Source organism: Argentina anserina, chromosome 5 (assembly GCF_933775445.1).
Source record: "Argentina anserina chromosome 5, drPotAnse1.1, whole genome shotgun sequence".
Taxonomy (NCBI): domain Eukaryota; kingdom Viridiplantae; phylum Streptophyta; class Magnoliopsida; order Rosales; family Rosaceae; genus Argentina; species Argentina anserina.
Genome location: NC_065876.1, coordinates 13,035,412 through 13,058,646, shown reverse-complemented (window position 1 = coordinate 13,058,646; position 23,235 = coordinate 13,035,412). Strand labels below are relative to the sequence as shown.

Below are 23,235 nucleotides of genomic sequence, written 5' to 3'. Positions count from 1 at the left end.
TTGCGTAGATATGCGGGAGGAGCAATTTTGAATCCTTTGATGCTGGGTCTTGCGGGGCAAAAAGATGTTTTTGCGGAGTGAAATGCGGAGGAGACCCTGCGGGGCTGCGTGCAGGGGTAGCAGGGGCTGCAGGGCAGGATCTGCGTGCGGGGCTGGCTGCGTGCAGGGGGGTTGCAGGGCTTGCAGGCAGGGCTGCAAGGGCTGCGATGCGTGGCTGCGGGGGTAGCAGCGGGGGCACTGCAACAATAGGGAGCAGGGGCTGCGCTGACGAGGAGATGCTGGAGGCCGGAGACGACGGCGGCCGGCGGTGGAGAAAATAAAAAAATTCTAGGACTCTAAAAGTTCAGGGTTTTAGGGAAAAATGCGTGATAACGTGTTTCAAGATGAAATAATTGTGTATTATTGAATGATATGGGGGCCTATATATAAGCATTACAAAACCACAATCCCGTAGGATTCGGAGTCCTAATCTATTACGGAGATGCTAATCTATCTCATAACAGGAAACCTATTAGGCTAAGACACACATAAGGGTAGAATAGTAATTCCCCCGGAACAGTTTAGTCATTATTTTCTTATACTTGTATTTCATTCTTTATACAACTCTTAACATTTCTTTTATTTCATTTTATACTTGACCACTAACATTTTGTGTGTCTTTATATAACTTAGTTGTCAGTTGTGGATTTTAAAGAAAGAGTTGGAGAATTATATTATTAATAGTTGATTGAAGCTCTCAATGATTTGGAAGGACGGCAAGTGTTACAAGAAGCGGAGTTACACCACACTCTAACTTTTGATTCATGATTTGCAATTAATCTAACTCATACTAACTTTTACTTAATCATTAACATTTTACTAACTTATTCTTTGAGATCATATCTCCAGTTTTCTAATCATCTTTCTTTTGATGCGATGCAGTCTAAAAATGGAGTGAACATGCATTGATTTTTGATATAGCAAGGAGGCACGAATTTAGAGGTGTAATACTCCAAGTGGCGTCGCCTAAAACTTGAAAAGAAGTGGAAGAGTCTAGGCTAAAGGACTATAAAAGTTAAACGCTGCATGGGAGGTAACCCATTTTCAACTGTACCAGTAGAGGAGTCGTCTACGGGAGTTTGAATTTTCTAATCCCTTCACTTTTATGGTTGAATTGGTATATGTTTGGATTTGTGAACTTGTTTTATGCTTAGGAATTACATTCTTACTTTTGAGCTTACATTGAGGACCATGTAATTTTCCTAGTGTGGGGTAGGTTTACAAGTCTGTTTTGTGTTTGTTTGTTTCTGTTGAAATAAAGAGTTAAAAATGTGTTTGCTTTATTGAGTTAGTTGAGTCTTAGGATATCCCTAAAGTCTATGATGATTATGTCTTTAAATGCATAGATAATGGTTTTGCATTCCATAAAAACTACATTGTGAGTTTCATCGATAATGTGGATTTGGTATGAACATGTGAGATATAGAATGATTATAATATGACATACATGTTTAGTTAGTTGAAAGTCTAACAATCTATGAGTTTTTGAGCCTATATGTACTTTCTTCATGAGATATAATAATAATTAATTTTGTGGTTGTTTTTTAACCTCATTATTCTTTGCATATTGAATAACTATGTGTCATAGCTTTTAATGAATTCTAGAATTTACTATAACTAGCTTTTGTGATTATTGAAACTTTTAAGTCATAAAATGCTCTGACTTTGAAAGGGATTTATGGATCATTTCTAGGAATACCACCACTTTTGCCAAACAACCATGTGTCCCTATATGTGTCATATTTGAGACCCCTTAGTTGAACCTTATTTGAGCCTACATTGAGTATTTTCATCATTACCTATATTATCTTCATGCTTAGTATGTAACTTCTACCTTGTCCTATAAACTTAGAAGAACTCTTTTTTGAGATGATGTTGTGATGATGTATAAAATAAGTGTGGGGTGGAAGATATATGAAAAAAAAAATCAAAAGCTTTTAAGCAAAGTAATGAAAAAAAATGATGAAGGAAATTGAAAAAAATAATAATAATAAAATGAGATCGAAAAAAAATGTTATATTATCTTTTTGTTTGTGATTTGGATTGAGTTGTAATTTAAGGTCTAAAATGTTCATTTGATCTTTGTCCATTTTCACTTTGTGTATAAAATGATGATTGGGCCTAACTTGTTAATATTTGGTCATTGATGGTGTTTGGTGTCATAAGAGTGATGTTTACTCTGCTAAGTCTATATGATGACCTTTGTGATTTCTTGATATTCCATGCCGTTAGCCAAAGCCTAAACACTAACATTGTATAATTATCCTAATGATTCTTAAAATGAGCAAATCTTGGTCTGTAGAGATAACCACAAGAGTTGTGCATATGGTTTTGGTCCATTTGTGCACTTAGTTGTTAGATGAGGTTTTCCAAAAAAATATTTACAAAGTGCTTTCATTTGATGAAATATGCAAGTTATTTATTGCCTTAATATCTATTCTCTTGCCTATACTTATGTGTGAATTATAGTCATGAATCTGAGTGAAAAGAAGAGAGTATGCCTTGTAAGGAGGATTAGATTGACTAAACATGTTAACTGTTTATTGTCTCGTTTATGACTTATTCATACCATTAAGCATGTTTATGAAGCTTGGAATTTATGTGCTTACATTCAAATGTTTAAACTTGAAAGCTATGTGTTATGAGATTCTGAAACAATCATTTATGGGCAACAGTGTTTTTATAAAGTTTTTGTTTTGTTTTGTTAAAGGACTAGCAAAAGCAAAGTGTGGGGTAGTTGATAGGAGCACTTTGTGCAACGTGATCGGTTCGATTACTCGAGATCAATATTAACCATGTAAGCATCGTTAGTAGTATAAAGCAAGAGGGTATCGTTCACAAACCGGAGATCTAACCAGGGTAAAGAATCACAAAAATTTAACAACGAATTCATAAGAATTTAAAAGATTTGAGATATATTTTAGAACAAACAGAAAATAAACATAAACTAATATATACATGTGATCAACCAACCAACACATAAACATCACCAAACAAACGTCACAAGTAGCTTCAAAATCATAATCTCATCTTATGCAAACACCGAGTCTTAGCGGACAAGTATTGAGTGAACAAACAACAACTTAATGCCGAACTAGGTTACTTAGCGCATCCCTAACTCGAAACATGGCATGATAATCATACTTAGAAATTACAAAGTAACATCTCATTCTCAATCTTACCACTTTATTGAATCATTTCTTATCTAATTACTTAGCGCATCTTAGATAACAACAGATCATGGTTAATTCCTAGTGATTACTAACAAGTCAAGCATGTCACTTACTTTAACAAATTAACAAAAACACTTAAGAATCCTATATGCAAAACTAACTTAGCGCCTTAAATTACATATAGTTAACGCACAAGAAAGAGAATTATTGAATTATTGAATTATAAACTCACGACATCTACATAGAAATCATAGAAAATGAAATCAAAACTACTTTATAACATCCTGCAAAATTGTAAACTACATGAGAGTATTCCACAAATTCGAAACTAGCCAAAAATATAAGCACAACATCACACAATGAATCCAAACCGAAAACATAAGTGAAGAAGTAACGAGTTACACTTTGTATATCTCCTTAACGGTATCAAAACAAGGCAGCATGGCTTCAACTTGAATAGAAATCTTAGGCGTAGCGCTTTGGATCGAATGGAATGAAAGAAAGATAGTGTTTTCGGCTTGAATGACTTTGAGGATGATGAGTAGTGTTTTAAGGCAGAGCTTTGGCTAGTTTTGTGAACAAGGTTGATGATTTTTTTTTCTGTGGAAATGAGGTGCTATATATAGAGGAACAAACCAAAGGGAGGCTGGCCACAAAGTCCACAAAGTTGAAACCAAATTGGTTGAGGTTTCCTAGATTTTCTCAATTCGGCAGATCTGACCTTTGTGCCTTGTTCTGGCCATAACTTTCTCTAGAAAATAGATATTGAGCTGATTCCAATGGCATTTGAAAATAGACTCCCATATCGTTTCATCCATATATCATGCATTTTCTGAATCATTGTGAGCTTTCCAGGGGACTCCGTTAAAGTTGGATGATCTGCACTGTTAGAATTCTGATTTCTATAAGGATTTGACATTAATTGCATATATTCTTCCTCTTTTAATGCTGATTTATTTTGCACAAATTTCTTCCTTTGAATTAGGGAGGTAGCAAGAGTCTTAATTGTTGCAGCATTGTTTAATTTTTCTTACCTCTTCACATTAATTTGCTGCATGTCTTCTTTGACATTCTTTGGTGCAGGAATTTATGGTGATTCTGATATAGATTTGTGCTCTATATGTAGGAGAAACAAGGTCCCATGTTTCCCTCACAACCCTTGGATCAAAAGCAAATCAATGGCTGAGATAATTCTGCCGAGCCCACTGAAACTCTGAGTAATGATTCAGTCATATCTCCGTGTAGGAATAAGATATTGATTTGATTCCAAATCCTACATAAACTAGACTCACACAAATTTCTATCCATATATGCTACATCTTCTAATTCGATCGGAACTATCAAGGGACCCCGTCGAAGTTGGACTACGAATCTTGACAACATTTTGATTCTTGCGTGGATTGGGCTTTTAAGTGCATATCTTCTTCTCTTTCCTTGTGGAACTAGGATTTCTTTCCTTCTCCAACATGGATTTGTATTTCCTAATAAGAATAAGTACGTTAGAAACAAAGAAATATGAAAGGATGAATCCTACTCGAACAAGGAATCATATCTCAACAAGAATTCTTAACACTTAGCACGATTTCATCATCAATTCACTTATAATCGATATAAGCTTTACCTAAACACTTATTCATACAAAAGAAACTAAAATATACTAAATAAGAGGTAACGAAGAGTAAGAATATGACATAAATGCATTAAGAACGTCACAATTTGTGCTCCTATCAATAACCTCACACTTCAACTTTGTTAGTCCCTTAGGAAACGCTAGAAAGGGAAACCAAAAGGATAAAACAAAAATCAATACAACTAAACTAACGACTCAACTATAATGCTTTCAACATTTTGTCTCATAGATCTTCAAACTCATAGCATCAATAATAACACTTAATCGAAATAGATAGAATGAATTCAATGGTTAATAAACATGAGATCTCGCATAACAAGTAAGACATGACAGAAACATAGGTGATATTAAGCTCAACATGTTCAAAACAAGTTTAAAATTCAACTCAAAAGGAATATGCACTCCGAAGCTTTTCTCTCAAGAACATGGCATATGTTTAAAAGTTTTTCACACATAAGAGTTATGAACACAAAGTGAATTTGAAAACCTCATGAAAGATACCAATCATATGCACAAATGAACTAAAACCATATGTTTACTCATGAAACAAACTCCACAAATCAAGAGCTACTCATTTTAAGAATCATGCGGATCTTTATAAAAGGTAGGCTTAGGCTCGGTAAGGATATCATTTTTTAGGTAAAATGAATCACAATGGTCATCTTCAAGACTTAGCAGAGCAAAAATCATCCACCTTATGTCGACATACTCCATAAAACAAGGGCCAATTTTTTTATGTTGGACTCATTCTTCACTCTAAACATTGTGAAAACGAACAAATGCTAAAGTATAACATTATTGAGCCTTCAACAAATACAACACAACTCCAAATTCACATCAAATATAGCTGTGGCGTAACTTCTTTATATTTTTTTTCTTTCAAGCCGTGTCCATGTAATTTTTTTTCTTCTCACGACATCTTTCTATTCTTTGATTCTTTTCACCATTTCATACGGCAAAAATACATACATTCATAACCCCACACTTGAATCGAATCATCACTCCATATTAACATCCAAGAATCGGCTATGCCAAGTCTTAAAGACAAGGGTAGAGATATAACTATACTAAGAAAGGATATTAACATGTTGGTAATGAAAGAAAAGGCTGAACGTAGGCTCAAGTGGGTTCATACTAAGGTGTCCCAAGCATGGCTCAAATAAGGCATATGGCGTTTTGGTGTAAAGTGATGGAATCCTAAAAAGATCCAACAATCATTTTCAAAATCAGAGTATATTATGATAAATGTTTTGAAAGTTTCACAAAGTAAGTTCTAGCATTCTCTAGTTCATTGCAATTCTATGGCATATGAATTGATCAAAATAGATGTAATAAGATTATATAGCCAAGAAACGATAGATTAAACTCTCCAAAGAAAAACACATACATGACTCGAAACTCACATAGGGTTACATGAATTCAAACAAGTAAAGAACATGCTCATTATGTACCTAAGTTTCAAAATCCTCATCTACTACATGTTCCTACAAAATCTATACATCGACTAACCATCGAATAACAATGAAGTTCAATTCAATATCATGATCATCTATCAACCAATCATTCAAAGATCAATTCATCCTAGAGAGATAAAGGCATACTTAGACTAAACAAAAAACAAAAAACAAAAATAACTTAAAATCGAAAGTAACACTAAAAATCGAAAATCAAAATCAAAACAACAAAATCGAAACACATATCAAACAATTGAATACAAAGAATGATGTATACCCCACCCCTCACTTAAAACTTACATTGTCTGATAAACAATGAAAATTAAAAACAGATAAGGGATAAGAAAATGCAAACACTCATTGATGGCTCCTTCATTGGCTTAAGTTTATAGTCCAAAGGCTACACTATCTCTAAAAATTCACTTGTTTTCCGTAGGTTCAAGGAGAGAAGTCTCATCCACGTTATGCTCCACAAAGTTCTCATAGTATGCTTCACGCGATGTCCATTGACCGTGAACTCATTTCCATTCATTGCACTCTTAATCCTGATAGCACTAGAAGGAAAAATGTGAGTAATAACAAATGGGCCAAGCCACCTTGAACGAAGCTTGCCCGGAAACATCTTAAGTCGAGAATGAAACAAAAGAACTTTCTGCCCAACGACAAAGTGTTTCTTCCTAATCATACGATCTTGGAACGATTTGGTCTTTTCCTTATAAATTATAGCCAAATCATACGCTTCATTTCGAATCTCTTCAAGCTCATGCAATTGCAATTTCCTATGCAATCCGGTCTCGTCAATGTCCATGTTAAAATTCTTCACAGCCCACCATGCATTATGCTCAAGCTCCACAGGTAGATGGCACGCCGTGCCATAGACTAATCGAAACGGTGACATTCCAAGAGGAGTCTTGTATGCGGTTCTATAAGCCTATAGAGTATCATCTAATCATTGAGACCAATCTTTGTGTGATGGTCCAACTGATTTCTCTAAAATTATCTTGATCTCTCGATTAGATAGTTCAACTTGTCCACTTGTTTGGGGGTGATAAGGCGTAGCAACCTTATGCTTGATACCATATTTCCTCAACAATGCCTCAATGGTCCGGTTGTAAAAATGAGATCCTCCATCACTAATGATTACTCTTAGCATACCAAACCTAGAGAAAATGTTAGAACGAAGGAAATCTGCAATAACTTGAGAATCATTAGTCCGGGTGGCTTTTGCTTCCACCTATTTCGAAACATAATCAACACAAACGAGTATGTACAAAAAACCATTAGAGTTTGGAAAAGGTCCCATGAAATCAATACCCCAACAATCAAATAGTTCAACAGTCAAGACAGGATGCATCAGCATTTGATCTCTAGAACCTATGTTTCCCATGCGTTGGCATCTATCACAAGTCATGCAAAACTGATATGCATCTTTAAAGATCGTAGGCCAAAAGAAACCACATTCCAACACCTTAAAAGCAGTCATACGTGAACCAAAATGTCATCCACCATACTCAGAATGACAAAAGGTAAGTATATAATGATGTTTAGATTCAGGGACACACCTCCTAATGATTTGATCAACACAATGTTTCCACAAGTATGGTTAATCCCAAAAGTAATGCTTAGCTAAAGCTTTAAGTCTATTCTTTTGAGCATGCGATAAAGTATCCAGAAATTGCTTAGAAACAAGATAATTCACAATATATGCATACCATGGCTCACTTACCTCAACTCGAAAGAGTTGCTCATCCGGAAAACTCTCTTGAATGGCCAAGGGTTCGGCATCTCTCATCAAATAGCTCAAATGGTCCGCCACAACATTGTCACTTCCCTTCTTGTCCATGATCTCGAGATCAAACTCTTGGAGTAAGAGAATCCATGGAATCAATCTCGGTTTGGCATCCTTTTTCATCATTAAGTACTTCAAAGATGCATGGTCAGTGTAAACAATAACTTTGGATTGAAGTAAGTAAGAATGAAACTTATCTAAAGCAAAGACCACGGCAAAAAGTTCTTTTTCGGTTGTGGTGTAGTTCTATTGAGCATCATTGAGCGTTCGAGAGGCATAGTAAATGGCATAAGGCTGCTTTTCCTTCCTCTGCCCTAGCACAGCTCCAACTGCATAGTCGGAGGCATCACACATCAATTCAAACGGCAATGACCAATCCGGCGGTGCCATGATCGGTGCCGACGTTAAAAGTTTCTTCAAAGTCTCAAATGCATGCTTGCAATCATCATCAAAGTGAAATGGAACGTCCTTTTGAAGCAATGGTCTCACAATCTTGGAAAAGTCCTTGATAAACCTACGATAGAAATCTGCATGTCCAAGAAACGATCGAACATCCCTCACAGTTATGGGGAGGGCTAAGTGATGCACAAGATCTATTTTAGACTTATCAACCTCAATTCCTTTAGATGAAACAATATGGCCTAAGACAATGCCTTGCGTAACCATAAAATGACATTTTCCCAATTCAAAACCAAGTTAGTTTCTTCACAACGTCTAAGCACAAGTTCCACATTCTCTAAACATGTGTCGAAATTCTCACCATAAACAGAAAAGTCATCCATGAAAACTTTAATTTTAGAACCAATATACTCAGAGAAAATGTGATACATACAACGTTGAAACGTACCTGGAGTGTTGCATAAACCAAAGGCATGCGACAATAAGCAAACGTACCAAAAGGGCATGTGAATGTAGTCTTTTCTTGATCTTCCTCCATAACACTAATCTGATTGTATCCACTATATCCATCAAGAAAACAATAGAAAGAATGATCAGCTAACCTCTTAAGCATTTAATCAATGAATGGCAATGACATATGATCCTTCCTTGTTGTAGAATTAAGCTTCCTATAGTCGATACACACACGGTGACCAGTCACTGTCTTTTGAGGCACTAACTCGTTATCTTTGTTCTTCACCACCGTGATTCCGGACTTCTTTGGCACAACTTGAATGGGGAAGATCCACCTACTATCCGAAATAGTATAGATGACGCCACAATCATGTAACTTAGTGATCTCGTCTTTGACAACTTGCATCATTGGTGGGTGAAGACGTCTCTGACTCTCCTTGGTCGGTTTAGCACCATCTTCAAGTAAAATTCGATGGACACACATTGTAGGGTTGATTCCCTTGATGTCGGCTAGTGTCCATTTTATGGCCGTCTTGTGTCTCTTCAACACTTCAATCAATCTCTCCTCTTGTTCCTCGTTAAGTGCAGATGAAATGATCATTGGCAATGTATCCTCATCTCCCAAAAACGCATACTTCAAGTGGTCTGGAAGAACCTTAAGATCAAGCTTTGGGGCTTGCACCACAGAAGGAAGATTCTTGTTAGTGGTTAGGAGAATTGGACTAGGAGAGACATAAATTACCTCACGTGGCAAAACCTCAAGAGAGGCCACGTTCTCTAGTACAAAAGATAGCATAGCATCATTGGCTTCCAACTTAGAAACGTTGGAGCCATCACTTGCAAATCCGACCCCGTGGGCAATGGTGAGTGCCAACTCGTCATGTGCCCAGGTATCTAGATAGTTATCTGCAAGGGAATCAAGAACATCAACCGAAAAACAATCACTTAATTCCGAAAGGGGATACCTCATGGTTTCAAAGATGTTGAAGCTAATCACTTCACCGTCGAACGCAAAGGTGAGTGATCCACTAAACACATCAATCTTCGTTCTTGCAGTCCTTATAAAGGGACACCCCAATAGAATAGGGACCTCATTGTCATCTGCTTCAGTTGGCTCCATGTCAAGGACATAGAAGTCCGCAGAGAATATCAAGCTCGAAACCTGCACAAGAACATATTCAACATAGCCCAAAGGGACTTTGTTTGAACAATCAGCTAATCGGATAACCACACTATCTTTTTTCAAATCTCCTAGACCAAAGTTAGCATAAATGTAGTAAGACATTACATTGATCGATGCTCCTAAGTCTAGCATTAGCTTATGAAATTTTGTGTTACAGATTGTACAAGGGGTAGAAAAACTCCCTGGATCCTTGACTTAGGTAGTAGCTTCATTTGGAGCATGGGTGAGACCATCTCATTCATTGTGACCACTTCCTTTTCTCGAGTCATCCTCTTATTGGTGCACAACTCTTTTAGAAACTTAGCGTACTTCGGGATTTGTTGAATGCATTCAATGAGAGGCATGTTCACTTCTACCCTCTTAAAGATGTTGAGCATGGCTTGATCAAAGTCATCATTCTTCTTCTTTGCGAATCTATTGGGGAAGGGGACACGAGGAAGAACATTAGTTGAAACCAAACCACTAGAGTTAGGATCCTTACTTATCTCATGCACGACATCATTGACCTTAGAGGAGGCAGGGTCCTTCTCTAGGTCATTTGCATTGAAATTCTCGGCCTCTTTGTCCTTAGAAGGCATGACCTTCTTGATTGGCTGTAATGGAGCATCTAAGAGCCAGCCACTTCTTGTCATTATGGCCTTCATATTTGGATTTGGCTCGGTTTAGCTTGGCAACTTACTTCCCTCATGGATCTTGCCCATGAAGTCGATCACTTGTCTCATCTGCTTCTTAAGCTTGGTTGTGTCTTTAGAATGAGCTTGTTGACCAGTAACTAAAGCTTGAGTAGCAGAGTTTAAATTTTGTTGCCCTTGAGCAAGGGACTTCAAAAGTTCATCATAGTTAAGTGCAGATGTATTATTCGAACCATGAACATTAGAGTTAAAGGGAACAGAACCTTGAGGTACCTGAGGCTGCACAAACAAACCTGAAGGACGAGGTCTTTGACCTTGAGCATTGGACGGTTGAGCATTGTTGTTCCAATGAAAGTTGGGATGGTCTCTAAGTCCAGGATTGTATGTGTTCGAATAAGGATCATATCTAGGCCTTTGTTGCCCCATGAAGTTCAACTCCTCTTCAGTCATTGCACCATTTGGACAATTCTCGGTGGTGTGGTCCTTGAAGGAACAAATGCCACACGCTTGAGCGTTGATGCTCGAACCATTGAATGCCTTGACAAGAACGTCAAGCTTTCTTTCTAAAGTAGCCATTTGATTCCTTGTATCAACGTCATACACCCCACGGCTCTTGCTTCCTCTCTTCTCCTTAGAACTAAATTGGCGATTGTTGTCGGCCAAGTCATCAATCAAGGTGTAAGCTTCTTGACTGGTCTTGTTTATGAATGTGCAGCCACATGCCGAATCCACCATACTCTTGTTAGTAGCGTCGAGTACTTCATAGAAGAATTGCACCAAGTCATCCAACGAAATACCATGGTGAGGGCACTTTCTTTGTAGCTCCTGAAATTCCTCTCATGCCTTATAGAGTGAATCACCATCCTTTTGAGTGAAGTTCTAAATCTCCCTCCTTAGTCTTTTCGTGAGTTGAGCAGGGAAGAATTGTTTTAAGAACTTCCTAGTCATTTCGTCCCATGTGGTAATGATTCCCGGAGGCAGAGAGTACAACCAACGCTTAGCATCGTCCTTAAGGGTAAATGGAAACAAAAATAACCTTAAACCTTCTTGAGACAGATGATGAATCGATTGGAGCTTGCAAATGTCCAAGAACTCCCTAAGGTGAACATTAGGGTCTTTCATTGAGGAACCAGAGTACTTAGGCAGTTGCCCAAGCAATTGAACCGGAATGGAGAAGTTGACTTCATTAGGTGGAGTGAAAGCAATACATGAAGGTGATTCAGGAGTGGTGGGGATGAAAGTATTCTTGAGTGCCATTGGAGCACCGACAAGAACTAGGTCATGGTCCGCAATTGTGTCTGTCTCTGAATTGAAGATGAAGGGAAAGAAAGGATCCTCTTCTTCTTCTGATCTAGGTGAAGAGTTCAAGATTGAATTGCTTGAAGATGATTAAAAATCTAAGGGTCCACTCGTAAAAGAGTTGTTTAAATCTCTATGATTGAATTGTTTAGATATTGCGGACATGCATAATTCTTGTAATACAAAAGTTAAAGGGTTAGAGCATTGAAGAATACAAAATGAAGACAGAAATTGTACCATTCCTTTATCATATACACGGCACACTTATGGAAGAGGCACGACAACTATGTTGTCATGTTACAAAGTTAGTTCTTTACGATTACAAAGTTCATACAATTCACAAGTTCTTTTTGCTATTTCAATGATTGAATGATCAATTGATTCTAAGTTGTAAACCAAGGTGGACGTGCGGCCTAAGTATGGATGTCTAGACACAATATCAAGTATTTGTTTCAGAATGCCGTATAACTCAATTAGAGATAGTGAACATGGTAGGACTCATTTATTGAACGGAGAGCGAACTCCCTATCGACTCCATCACCGAGATGTATGTCAGTCAATAGTTCTCTGAGATCCAATTTTGGTCCCGTGCACTAGGGTAATAAAAGAGTGTTCCCCTTACTCAGCTGGACTTAAACTTGGGTGTTAGAAAAATCTCCAAGTGTTAATAAGAGCCGCCCTCAACCTCATGCAAAAACTTTGAAAGAAAACATGAGGGGTTAAGGCTAATATTAACAAAATGGACTTTACCTATTCCGTTCGATTTACAACCTACAACAATCATTCACTCAATCACTAAAACAACAACCTAAGATATATTTACTATATGTTACAACAAAATAAGATAAGTATATATAAATTTACAATATGAACAGTGAATTCGAAATTAAAAGATTAGAGATCCATAAATATGGATCCCCGGCAACAGCGCCATTTGATTGGTTCAATTACTCAAGATCAATATTAACCCTGTAAGCATCGTTAGTAGTATAAAGCAAGAGGGTATCGTTCACAAACCGGAGATCCAACCAGGGTAAAGAATCACAAACATTTAACAACGAATACATAAGAGTTTAAAAAATTTGAGATATATTTTAGAACAAATAGAAAATAAACCTAAACTAATATATATACATGTGATCAACCAACCAACACATAAACATCACCAAACAAAACGTCACAAGTAGCTTCAAAATCATAATCTCATCCTATACAAACATCGAGCCTTAGCGGACAAGTATTTATTGAACAAACAACAACCTAATGCCGAGCTAGGTTACTTAGCGCATCCCTAACTCGAAACATGACCTGGTAATCCTAGCTTAGCGCTTAAAAATTACAAGGTAACATCTCATTCTCAATCTTACCACTTTATTGAATCATTTCTTATCTAATTACTTAGCGCATCTTAGATAACAACGGATCATGGTTAATTCCTAGTGATTACTAACAAGTCAAGCATGTCACTTACTTTAACAAGTTAACAAAAACACTTAAGAATCTTATTTGTAAAACTAACTTAGAGCCTTAAATTACATATAGTTAACGCACAAGAAAGAGAATCATTAAATCATTGAATTATAAACTCACAACATCTACATAGAAATCATAGAAAACGAAATCAGAACTACTTTATAACATCCTGCAAAATTGTAAACTTCATGAGAGTATTCCACAAATTTGAAACTAGCCAAAAACATAAGCACAACATCACACAATGAATCCAAACCGAAAACATAAGTGAAGAAGTAACGAGTTACACTTTGTAAATCTCCTTAACGGAAACAAGGCAGCACGGCTTCAACTTGAATGGCAATCCTAAGCGTAGCGCTTTAGATCGAATGGAATGAAAGGAAGATGGTGTTTTCGGCTTGAATGGCTTTGAGGATGATAAGTAGTGTTTAAGGCATAGCTTTGGCTAGTTTTGTGAGCAAAGTTGATGATTTTTTTTCTGAGGAAATGAGGTGCTATATATAGAGGAACAAACCCAATGGAGGCTGGCCACAAAGTCCACAAAGTTGAAACTAAATTGGTTGAGGTTTCCTAGATTTTCTCAATTCGGCAGATCTGACCTTTATGCCTTGTTCTGGCCATACCTTTGTGCCTTGTTCTGTCCAGGGGAACCCGTCAAAGTTGGATGATCTGCACTGCCCGAATTCTGATTTCTATAAGGATTAAACATTAATTGCATATCTTCTTTCTCTTTTAATGTTGATTTCTTTTGCACAAATTTCTTCATTTGAATTAGGGAGGCAACAAGAGTCTTAATTGTTGCAGCATTGTTTGATTTTTCTTACCTCTTCTCATTAATTTGCTGCATGTCTTCTTTGACATTCTTTGGTGCAGGAATTTATTGTGATTCTGATATAGATTTGTGCTCTATATGTAGGAGAAACAAGGTCCCATGTTTCCCTCACAACCCTTGGATCAAAAGCAAATCAATGGCTGAGATAATTCTGCCGAGCCCACTGGAGCTCCGAGTAATGATTCGGTCATATCTAGGGGTGTTAATTGAAAACCGAAAACCGAAAAAAAACCGAACCATAACCGAACCATAACCGAAAAAAACCGAAGAAAAAAAAAACCGCACCAAACCGCAAAAAAACCGCACCAAACCGAAAGATTTGGTGTGGTTTTGGTTTGGGACGTTTGAAAACCGAAACCGAACCGAAAAACCGAATATATATATATTATAAAGAAATTATATTATTTATAGATATTTTTAATATACATAATTAAATATGTTATCGATCGAGACCCAAATTTATCAAAATTTGGTGAATTTTTTACCATATCTGTATTTATATATGCTGATCACATCCGACGGTCGAAATTTCATAATTTGAATTTTAGATATTGGAACCACAATATGTCTACTAATGTGGTATAACTTGTTTAGTGGTCTTTTTGCAAATGTATGCAGTTGTGAAGCAACTATATCTTATAAATAGAATTTTGCAAATTTGTCCGCATGATGTGTTACGTATAGTGAAATATGGTTATAGTAAAAAAATCACATATTTTCGATAACGTTTGTGTCCCGATCGAGGCGGTCAACCCTTTTTACGCTTATTATCCCCTATGGGTAGCCTTATCCCTGGAACGTAAAATTTTTGAAAATTTTACACGAGCTGCTACATCACATATATGTGAGAGTGTTTGCATGAAAAAATCCACCAAAACTAGTCAAGAAGGAGGGGATAAGAACAAATTCACTTAATTAGATGAAATTAAGTTAATGTTGACCACATCGATCGAGACCCAAACTTTATCAAAATTCGGTGAATTTTTTACCATATATGTATTTATATATGCTGATCACATCCGACGGTCGAAATTTCATAATTTGAATTTTAGATATTGGAACCACAACATGTCTACTAATGTGGTATAACTTGTTTAGTGGTCTTATTGCAAATGTATGCAGTTGTGAAGCAACTATATCTTATAAATAGAATTTTGCAAATTTGTCCGCATGATGCGTTACGTATAGTGAAATATGGTTATGGTAAAAAAATCACATATTTTCGATAACGTTTGTGTCCCGATCGAGGCGGTCAACCTTTTTTATGCTTATTATCACCTATGGGTAACCTTATCCATGGAACGTAAAATTTTTGAAAATTTTACACAAGCTGCTACATCACATATATGTGAGAGTGTGTGCTTGAAAAAATCCACCAAAACTAGTCAAGAAGGAGGGGGTAAGAACAAATTCACTTAATTAGATGAAATTAAGTTAATGTTGACCACATCGATCGAGACCCAAACTTTATCAAAATTCGGTGAATTTTTTACCATATATGTATTTATATATGCTGATCACATCCGACGGTCGAAATTTCATAATTTGAATTTTAGATATTGGAACCACAACATGTCTACTAATGTGGTATAACTTATTTAGTGGTCTTATTGCAAATATATGCAGTTGTGAAGCAACTATATCTTATAAATAGAATTTTGCAAATTTGTCCGCATGATGCATTACGTATAGTGAAATATGGTTATGGTAAAAAAATCACATATTTTCGATAACGTTTGTGTCCCGATCGAGGCGGTCAACCCTTTTTACGCTTATTATCACCTATGGGTAGCCTTATCCCTGGAACGTAAAATTTTTGAAAATTTTACACGAGCTGCTACATCACATATATGTGAGAGTGTGTGCATGAAAAAATCCACCAAAACTAGTTAAGAAGGAGGAGGTAAGAACAAATTCACTTAATTAGATGAAATTAAGTTAATGTTGACCACATCGATCGAGACCCAAATATTATCAACATTAGATGAATTTTTTACCATATCCTTATTTAAATATGCTGATCACATCTGACGGTCAAAATTTAATATTTTGAATTTTAGATATTGGAACGACAACATGCCTACTAATGTGGTATAACTTGTTTAGTGGCTTTTTGCAATTGTATGCATTTGTGAAGCAACTATATCTTGTAAATAGAATTTTGCAAATCTGTCCGCATGTTCTTTTTATTTCGTTAAGAATCAAGTAGATAGACAAGTAAAGAAACTCCGATTTTCTTTACAAAATAACCGAAAGAAAAACCGATATAAACCAGAGAAAAACCAAACCGAACCAAACCGAATACAATTGGTTTTTGAAAAAAAAAGTGAAAAACCAAACCGAACCAAACCGAATAAATAGAACGGTTTGGTGTTCGGTATCACTTATAAACCGAACCATTCAAACCGATTAACACCCCTAGTCATATCTTCGTGTAGGAATAAGATATTAATTTGATTCCAAATCCTACATAAACTAGACTCACACAACTTTCTATCCATATATGGTACATCTTCTACGATCGGAACTATCTAAGGGACCCCGTCGAAGTTGGACTACGATTCTTGATATCATTTTGATTCTTGCATGGATTGGGCTTTTAAGTGCATATCTTATTCTCTTTCCTTGTGAAACTAGGATCTCTTTCATTCTCCAACCTAGATTTGTATTTCCTAATAAGAATAAGTACGTTAGAAAGAAAGAAATATGAAATGATGAATCCTACTCGAACAAGGACTCATATCTCAACAAGGATTCTTAACACTTAGCACGATTTCATCACCAATTCACTCATAATCGATATAAACTCTACCTAGACACTTATTCATACAAAAGAAACCAAAATATACTAAATAAGAGGTAACAAAGAGTAAGAATAGGGCATAAACGCATTAAGAACGTCACACTTTGTGCTACTATCACGATGTTCTGAACATGTTTTTACTTCCAATTGTACTTTTATTAGCTCTTATTGTTGTAGTATTAATTCATATAGTCGAGTTAGGAGTCTATGGTGACATTGGTTGTATTTTGGTGTTAAAACATGTTGAAAACATAAAAATTTTCGAGAGTCTTATTTAGAATAGGATTCCTTGTGTAACAAGGAAATCTAGTTAAATTAGGAGTCTTCATTAATCGGCATTTCTATAACATTTGTGATATATTGAGAATCCTACTTGCATTATGAATCCTTTTTAGACTAGGAAACGTACCATTTGGGAAAATCCTACTTGAACTGAAACTCGTATTCCGTAACTTTCCTAATCGTACTTTTGTACTCCGTAACTTACTTGTCCTTATTATTTTCTTTTATTATTTTCAGATTTTTAAGATGAGATTGTATAGCTACAATGAAGGAAAAAAATAGAGGAAAAGTGAAGCAAATGAGGAAAATAAAAAAAAATGAGACACCTAAAAAGGGGAAGAAGAAGGAATTGATCAAATGAGATTGCACCCACCAATGACAAAAATAAGTGAAAGAAAAAAAGAGAAAGAAAAAGAGATAATGCAAGAGAGAAAGAATGAGACACCTAAGAATGAGAAAATTAAAGAATTTATTAAAGGAGATTGCACCCACCAATGACAAAAATAAGTGAAAGAAATTAAGGAGAAAAAGTCCAAGCAATAATATTCAAGGAGCCAAAACTTTTCTATAAATAGCACATCATTCACAAAGAAAAATCATCATTTCTCCTTAGCATTCAAGAGCCAAAACTCTACCAAAACACCACCATAAACTTCCCTCACAAATTAGCCAAGCAGTCCACCCCAAAATCATCATCATCTCCACCGAGTTTCACCTGTTGCAACTGTACCTCTAAGGTTCCTACAACGTGTGATTCTCGCAACTCATCTTCATGGCTTCGTTTATTTGTGTTAATCTACAATTCTTTGTCTATGAAGATTGTAAGTTGTTTATGTAGAAGTATTGATTTTGTATTTGTTTTAAAATTTTCAGATTGTATTTGATATGTTTTTGAAACTATGCCGAATCTATGTTCTTATAATTATTGAAGTTTGTATTTCTATTGTTATGTTCTACTCTCCTTTTACTTTCTCTTAGATAATTTTCAGATATATGCATATGAATTTAGTGCTTGAATGCAGTCTCTAAGATTTTATTTGAGTGTTATCTTCATCATCCATATCGACACAAATCGAATCATGTCCTAAGTAGGTTCGGTTTGTGTTAATTAAAGTGGGAAATTTTGGAAATTTACATGTACCCCATAGTGAGTGACGCCACCGTGAATCATGTCTCCAACAAAGATTTGGTGCTTAAATGTAATCTTGTTGGATTTCTACCCTGAGTGTTGTTAAACTTGATTCCATGTAATTTAGGTGAGGCCCTAAGTCAACCTAAACATCAATATAAATCTTGCATGACTAGGCTAGATGTTCCCCTAAGGCTCTAATTGTATTGGTGTCTAAAAGTATGTAATCAGATGAATTAGAATGCATGATAGAACCAAACTTGTAATTATGTAGTGCATTGGTGAATTTGGTTTAGTTTGGTAAAGAGAAGTCGATCATGTAAATAATAATTTAGGTTTTATTTTAGTATTTAATAATCAATCTCAAACCCCCCATTATTTGTTAACACTAATAGTTTAGAGTTCCCTTCGATTCCCCGGACTGAACGATCCATGCTTATTCTATACTAACGATGACATTTTACAGGGTTAATTGTGTGACGCTCGCTCGTTCGTCCCACTAGAAGATAGAGAAACCAGTGAAGGAGATGCGTATACCAAGCAACATAGGAGACCTAACGTAATCAAACTACTAGAAACCCAGCAGATGAATTCCATAGGCGAGACAGTTGAGCTATTCAAGGAAAGATGATAACCGGCGTCGAAGAGATGAAGAAACAAGTCTGCTAAGTTTAGCTAAGAGGTGACGCTTCATGCTAGTGTGCTACACTCATCTATGTTATGGGACCTACTATTTATCATTGATTATCTCGCCCATTCTCGTGCTTTCATGGCCAATATAATCAAGGGGGCTAATGTTGATGCCTCTTTTTCCACAACCCCAAAGTCAAGGCCTGACATGCGAAGAACCAAATTAACGGTCCTAAAATCACGCCAAGCTTAATATCAAGGCAAGCATAAATTAAAACACGTCATGCAAATTCTCATAGACCCAAGCTACGCTTTGGGGCTTACACGAGGGTCGTGGTATGGAAGGAAACGGAGCTTGTGAGACCCATCGTCGAAATAGAGCACGTAAATAAATTTTGGCTTGGAAACCAAAGTTCATGCATTATGTGGCTTTAAATTCGACATTGGGCTAGTAGAGAAATGAATCTTCAACCCAATAAAGCCAATACCCTTTTTTGGCCCAAAACCCATTACATAACCCATATTCATTTCCCATTTCAGTTGCTTCATACTCATTTGGCAAACACGTTCTACCACTTTTGCTGCTGGGATTAGTGCTTGGTTAGTTCCGGCAGCACCAGAAAATCAGAGAAAGACAATCACACTTAGATCTTATAAGATCCCTTTGATTTCCTATCCCCACAACTTCCTTTGAGCATGATTTAAGGAGCCCATGATCTTTGGTTGGTGACAGCAGCACCAAGGTGTCAAACTATCCCTACCATCACCGCCCCTATCCATGGACCACACATCCAAGATGAAGAGAAGCCTTGAGGACCATTGGTTTTTTAAGGTTCAAATTCCCTTCCCAACTCCACCATAAAGAGAGAAGGTTGTTGTTTCAAAGAGGGGGGGGGGATTCATGTGGATTCAGTCCAAGGGATTCCAACCCACAGGGGATGCGAGCTCATCCCAACCAAGAAGAAAAAACTCAGTAACTTCAAGCAAGAGAGCATGTCTTATCTCTCATACCCAAACCATCACCCACCTTGCCTTAATCCTCACCCAAATCATGCAATCTCATCTCTACTGAACTCACAAACATCCAACTCCCTCACCACACCCCTCCTGTAAGCTTCGTTACTCTTGTTAAGCATAGAAAATAGTTGTTGTTACGGTTAAGCAAATCTCTACCGTTATAAGTGAATCGTTGCTGTTACAAGTGAATTGCTGCTGTTACAGTCAAACCAATCACAACAAAATCGTTCTTGGATCCTTTACTCGATTGATTTTTGGCCTTGTCGCACCACAAAAACACCCTCTTACAACTTGTATATTTTTTTAGTCTCATATTAGTTTTATCATCTTCATAACACAAACATCTTTAAATTGTAAAATAATTGATAATCTTATAAATAATGTAGTTACAAAAGTAATTACTACAAGTAGAACAAATGTTACTGTCTTGACATCAATAATTATGCATTGTGGTAAATTGGACAGTCATTTTAGTAATCTAATATTAATGATATAAAATAAAATAATTTATCATATTGAAAATGAAATTGTTGTAATATTGTCCATAACCTAGTACCTTAGTTCAATTTAAGTAATTAATAAAATCATAGCCTAATTACCGTTTTTAACATCACTTGTTGTGTTTGTTGTAAGACGCTTTGTTATTTAAGTAATCATTTCATTAATGATAAAAAAGATTTATATAATTTATGTTGTCACAATGAACATTACAAAGTCCATAAGATTACATGAGTTTATAATTTCATAAATATGAATTAGGTCTCATTATTCAGCCCTAAGGCCCGCCCGACAATAAAGGGCCAAGCTTGACCCGACCCGTCCTAATGCAAAGGCGGGCCCAAGCCATTTTCGATTAGGACAGGGTAAGGGTTGTTGAAATGAAGCATGGCCCTACCCTATAGCCCGGCCCTAAAAGCCATACCCGACCCTACCCTATAATTTTAATTTATTTTTAATTTTAGTTATTAATTATTACATACATGATACATAATAGTACTATAGGAGTATGGGGCAGTGAGACCGTGAGGATATTGGCCATTTGGGCTTTTGGGTAATCTTAATTAACCCGTCCCAAATAAATGAGGCATATTTTTCCCACTATTGTCTTAGTGGACTACTGGACTTTGTCAAAATCGTAGGTATCTAATTAACTCTATCTAACATTCAGTGGGTTATCCCCCGCCACTTCATTCATCATTCACATCTTATGTATTTTTTCTGACTATCAATATTCCCAATTTCTCATCGTCACCTCTGCTTCCAATCCAATCTCTCCGCTTCCATCTTCAGTCCGACCTCGTTGCTAAGGAAATTTTGAGGCCTCACAAAGACCTTGCATCGGCATCGACACCAACTTTTTTAATCGGTTGCCACACTTACTGTTGAGGAAGCTGAAGAGTTTAAGGTTGAATTCTACCATAAGAGAAAAGCCACTTTTGAGAATAACTAAGTTGTTATCAGGGAGAAAGAGAAGGTTAGAGCAAGTTAACTTTTCAGAATATCATGGATTCATGGTTTCTCTACTCTTTGTTTGAATGAATTGTTTTGGTGAATACGACAATTTTTTTAACTTGGCTGCCTTTGGTTTGAGTGTGGTTGGCTCACAATCTCACATGTTCAAAGTTCAAACCTTTCAATCTTTTATGGCTGATACTGATATCTAATTACTCACATAGTATTTTTTACGATTAATGTTTTGATAGATTTTGTGGTTTAAATAGGTTTCTAAGAAGAAATATATCTAGTTGACAATAATGTCAACATATCTTGAAATGATCCTCTGAAAAAGAAATGGTCTTGGGTTTTCATAAAGTAATTTTGTTCCTATTCGAAAATATGAAGATAATTTGTTGTTAGAACTCTAATTTGGTCTTTGGGGCTTGTTTATACTGAATTTGTTTACCGTTGTTCACATATCCGCAAATCCCCAATTTATCAGTTACCGTTAGACACTGAGACCCAAAAATATGCCCGTTGCAATCTAGTTCCTTGCCTAACCTCTATAAATAAACATAAACACCAACCACCTATTTTGATTTCCAAACATGACCGTGTGAAAAAGTTTCTTTTCATTTTTCCAGAAAATCAATGACCGGTATGAGTATCAATATTTTCAAAATTATATGTGGGCTCTTCTCAGTTTTTTCAGAAGCATAATTCAACATACTTACCAAGCTTTTTTTGTTTTTTTATATAACGGTGGAAGAGATGTGAGCAATTAAAGCCTTGGAAGGAGGATGAGCTTTGTTTTCTGGTCAATGGGGGTTGCTCCTGCATTTTGATATCTTAAACTTCAAGTAAACTCTAAACCTTTCTCCTAACATTGTAGTGTAAGTACTTGTTGTATTGTTGTGGATAAGAGTTTTGTTTGCTTAATTTCTCAATAATTTCATGGATAAAATGGCTGAGTCAACAACTAGTCCCCTGCTTGCTACTTCCATAGACCAAATCCAAACTTCAGTGACTCAAACAACCCCAACAGACCCACCAACAACTCCACAACCTAAACCTCATTTACCTATAGTTCATACCGTAAAATAAGAATATATTTGAAGTTTTTTTGAAAAGGTTGAAGTTGTTCAAGATAATGTTATTGTTAAATATGTTAACTGTAGTGTTTGCAATACATTGTTGGTACGAGGAGGAAGTAATGGAACTAGACATTTACGTAGGCATTAGGGCACTTATGTTGGTGGTCAAGCACATCATTATAGGACTCAAAAGGCAATAGGTTCTGATTCTAGTGGGAATATAGCAAATTGGTCTTACGATAAGGATACTGCTAGAAAAGAAGTAGTTGACTATGTAATTAGAGCTGAACATCCCTTTATTTTCGTAGACACACATAGTTTTACTGGGTTAGTCAAAAGAGCTTTTACACCTCAATATGGAGGACTATCAGCTTCTACTTGTAAAAGGGATGTGATGAAACTCTTTATTGCAAAAAGAAATGAGTTGCTCAAAACACTTGAAAGTTTTAATGGCAAAATCAGTTTGACTTCTCATTGTTGGTCATCA

General features: G+C 36.2%; 1 protein-coding gene and 1 non-coding gene across 2 annotated transcripts; one reads left to right on the top strand and one right to left on the bottom strand.

Annotated features, from left to right (window-relative positions):
- Positions 1-6,696: 6,696 nt before the first annotated feature.
- Positions 6,697-10,752, bottom strand: LOC126795542 (uncharacterized). The gene is made up of 7 exons (XM_050522361.1): positions 10,351-10,752; positions 9,903-10,099; positions 8,980-9,044; positions 7,568-7,670; positions 7,360-7,456; positions 7,034-7,227; positions 6,697-6,841 (listed from the first exon to the last, which is right to left on the bottom strand). Exons 1-7 carry the CDS (start codon positions 10,750-10,752, stop codon positions 6,697-6,699), a joined length of 1,203 nt encoding a protein of 400 aa, XP_050378318.1.
- A 793-nt stretch (positions 10,753-11,545) lies between these two features.
- On the top strand, positions 11,546-11,652 carry LOC126796540 (small nucleolar RNA R71). The gene has a single exon (XR_007672383.1). It is a non-coding gene; the product is annotated as a small nucleolar RNA R71 (small nucleolar RNA).
- The last annotated feature ends 11,583 nt before the right edge of the window (positions 11,653-23,235 follow it).